A 2,112-nucleotide genomic window follows, 5' to 3' on the forward strand; every position below is an offset into this window, starting at 1 on the left:
ACAAATAGTAACCTGCTCTAACACATAAGCAGAATACTGGTTCACTGTACAATTTCCAAAAAAACCTGTCCCCACCATGAAGTGTTGCGGAGATGCTAGTGAGAGAGGAATTAATCACAACACAGGATCCCTGCCAGCTGCTTTCGATCAGAGCTGAAGGGCTTCAGGACTGGTAACAGAGCAGCAACTGCCAAGCCGAGATCAGACTACTCGAGAGATGTATTTCCAGAATAATAATTAATAGTGCAATTCTGCTTCATATGCAAAAATACAGTGGCAATTTAGACATCTGCATTAGAATAACACGCATCATGGTATGTACAGCCTCACAGTTAGACAAGGCAAGACCCCACTCTAAAACAGACATAGAAAAATCACTGTTTTCATTTAGAAATACTTTGCAACGCTGGATATAATATGAAATGATCTTTCTACCGTTCTAGGTTCTGTCAGATCCTGTTTATGACCCGTGCCTATGCACTTGTGACTGAAATGCCTGATGTTCTTTGTAATACTGGTAGTAAGGGGTGACGGCGATCGGTGTTTCTCCTTTCTCCGCTAATTCTCAGCCTGTGTGTGTCGGTGTCCCAGCCCGGCGGCAGCGGCCCCAGCCCCCCCGGCACCCGGCTCGCTGCTGGGGAGCGGGGAGCGCACCCCGCACCCCCCGCGATACCAGCCCAGGTGTGCGGCTCGCAGGAAATCCTGTTAGCCTCGGGATAAACAGCAGGTCAGGTGTAAACAAAGGGCTCACACAAGCGCTAAATCCTATCGCTGTTTGGCTTTGCGGAGGGACGAGACCGAGATAAGGTTCTTTAGGAACTAGCGAGACCTTGCACGGCCGCCCGGGACCGGGGGCAGCGCCCAGGGGCGAGGGGCAGGCTCTGCCCCAGCCCCGGGGCAGCCCCCCCCAGCCCCGGAGCAGCTCCGGAGCAGCTGCCCCTCCATCCCTAGCCCCGGAGCAGCCCCCAGGAGCCCCGGAGCAGCTCCCCCTCCATCCCAAGCCCCCAGGCAGCTCCCCAGGAGCTCCGGAGCAGCTCCCCCTCCATCCCGAGCTCCGGAGCAGCTCCGGAGCAGCTCCCCCACCTCCCCCGAGCAGCCCCCAGGAGCCCCGGAGCAGCTCCCCCTCCATCCCGAGCTCCAGAGCAGCTCTCCCCTCAACCCCCCGAGCCCCGGAGCAGCCCCCAGGAGCCCCAGAGCAGCCCCGGAGCAGCTCCCCCTCCATCCCAAGCCCCCGAGCCGCCCCCCAGGAGCCCCGGAGCAGCTCCAGAGCAGCTCCCCCTCCATCCCGAGCTCCGGAGCAGCTCCCCGCCTACCCCCCGAGCCGCGGAGCAGCCCCCCAGGAGCCCCGGGGCAGCGCCGAGCCCCGTCCCCAGCGCCCCCACCTCGCACGGGTGCGACCCCAGCAACCCCCTCCCCGCGAGCCGCCGCGCAGCCGCCTCCTCTGGTTAATCCGCCTGGAGCGCGCTCGGTGTCCATCCCGCCCCAGCCTCTCCTCCTTTGTCCCTCGGCTCGCCGCCCTCCCCGGCGCGCTCCCCGCGCCCCGCCGGTCCCCCCCGCTCACCCTGGGCTGCCGGGGGCGGCGGGGCAGCTCTGTCCGTCCGCCCGCCCCGCCGCAAGTCACATCCCGGCCGGCAGCGCCGAGCGGCCCCGTCCCCGCCGCGGCTCCCCCAGCGCCGCCGCCCCGCCCCGAGCGCGGGAGGAGGGGGCAGCGCCACGGCCCGGGGGGGCCGGAGGGCTGGGATGGAGCTCAGAGCTCGCCCCGCTCCGTCGCGGGTCGGGGCCGCAGCTCGGCGCCGCCTCGGGGGCTCGGAGGGGAGAGGCTCCCGGTTGGGGATTCCGCAGGGCGCTGGGTGCGTGCACCGAATCCGCTTTGAGTCATAGACTCAGCAGGGTGGAAAAGCCCTCTTGGAGCATCGAGTCCAACCATTCCTGTCTGCCCCTAAACCGTGGCCCTCGGCACCTCGTCTACCCGTCTTTTAAACCCCTCCAGGGGTGGGGGTTCAACCCCCTCCCTGGGCAGCCTCTGCCAGTGCCCAGTGACCCTTTCTGTGAAATTTTTATTCCTGATATCCAGCCTGACCCTCCCCTGGCTGCGCTTGAGGCCATTCCCTC

The 2,112-nt window shown here is 64.6% G+C and overlaps 1 protein-coding gene across 1 annotated transcript; it reads left to right on the plus strand.

Annotated features, from left to right (window-relative positions):
* The first annotated feature begins 311 nt into the window (after positions 1-311).
* LOC138727760 (uncharacterized) lies at positions 312-1,874 on the plus strand. Its single transcript, XM_069870530.1, has 2 exons — positions 312-318; positions 952-1,874. The coding sequence occupies exons 1-2, from the start codon at positions 312-314 to the stop codon at positions 1,872-1,874; spliced, it is 930 nt and encodes a 309-aa protein (XP_069726631.1).
* The last annotated feature ends 238 nt before the right edge of the window (positions 1,875-2,112 follow it).

The sequence above is a fragment of the Phaenicophaeus curvirostris genome, chromosome 16 (assembly GCF_032191515.1).
Source record: "Phaenicophaeus curvirostris isolate KB17595 chromosome 16, BPBGC_Pcur_1.0, whole genome shotgun sequence".
Lineage (NCBI taxonomy): Eukaryota > Metazoa > Chordata > Aves > Cuculiformes > Cuculidae > Phaenicophaeus > Phaenicophaeus curvirostris.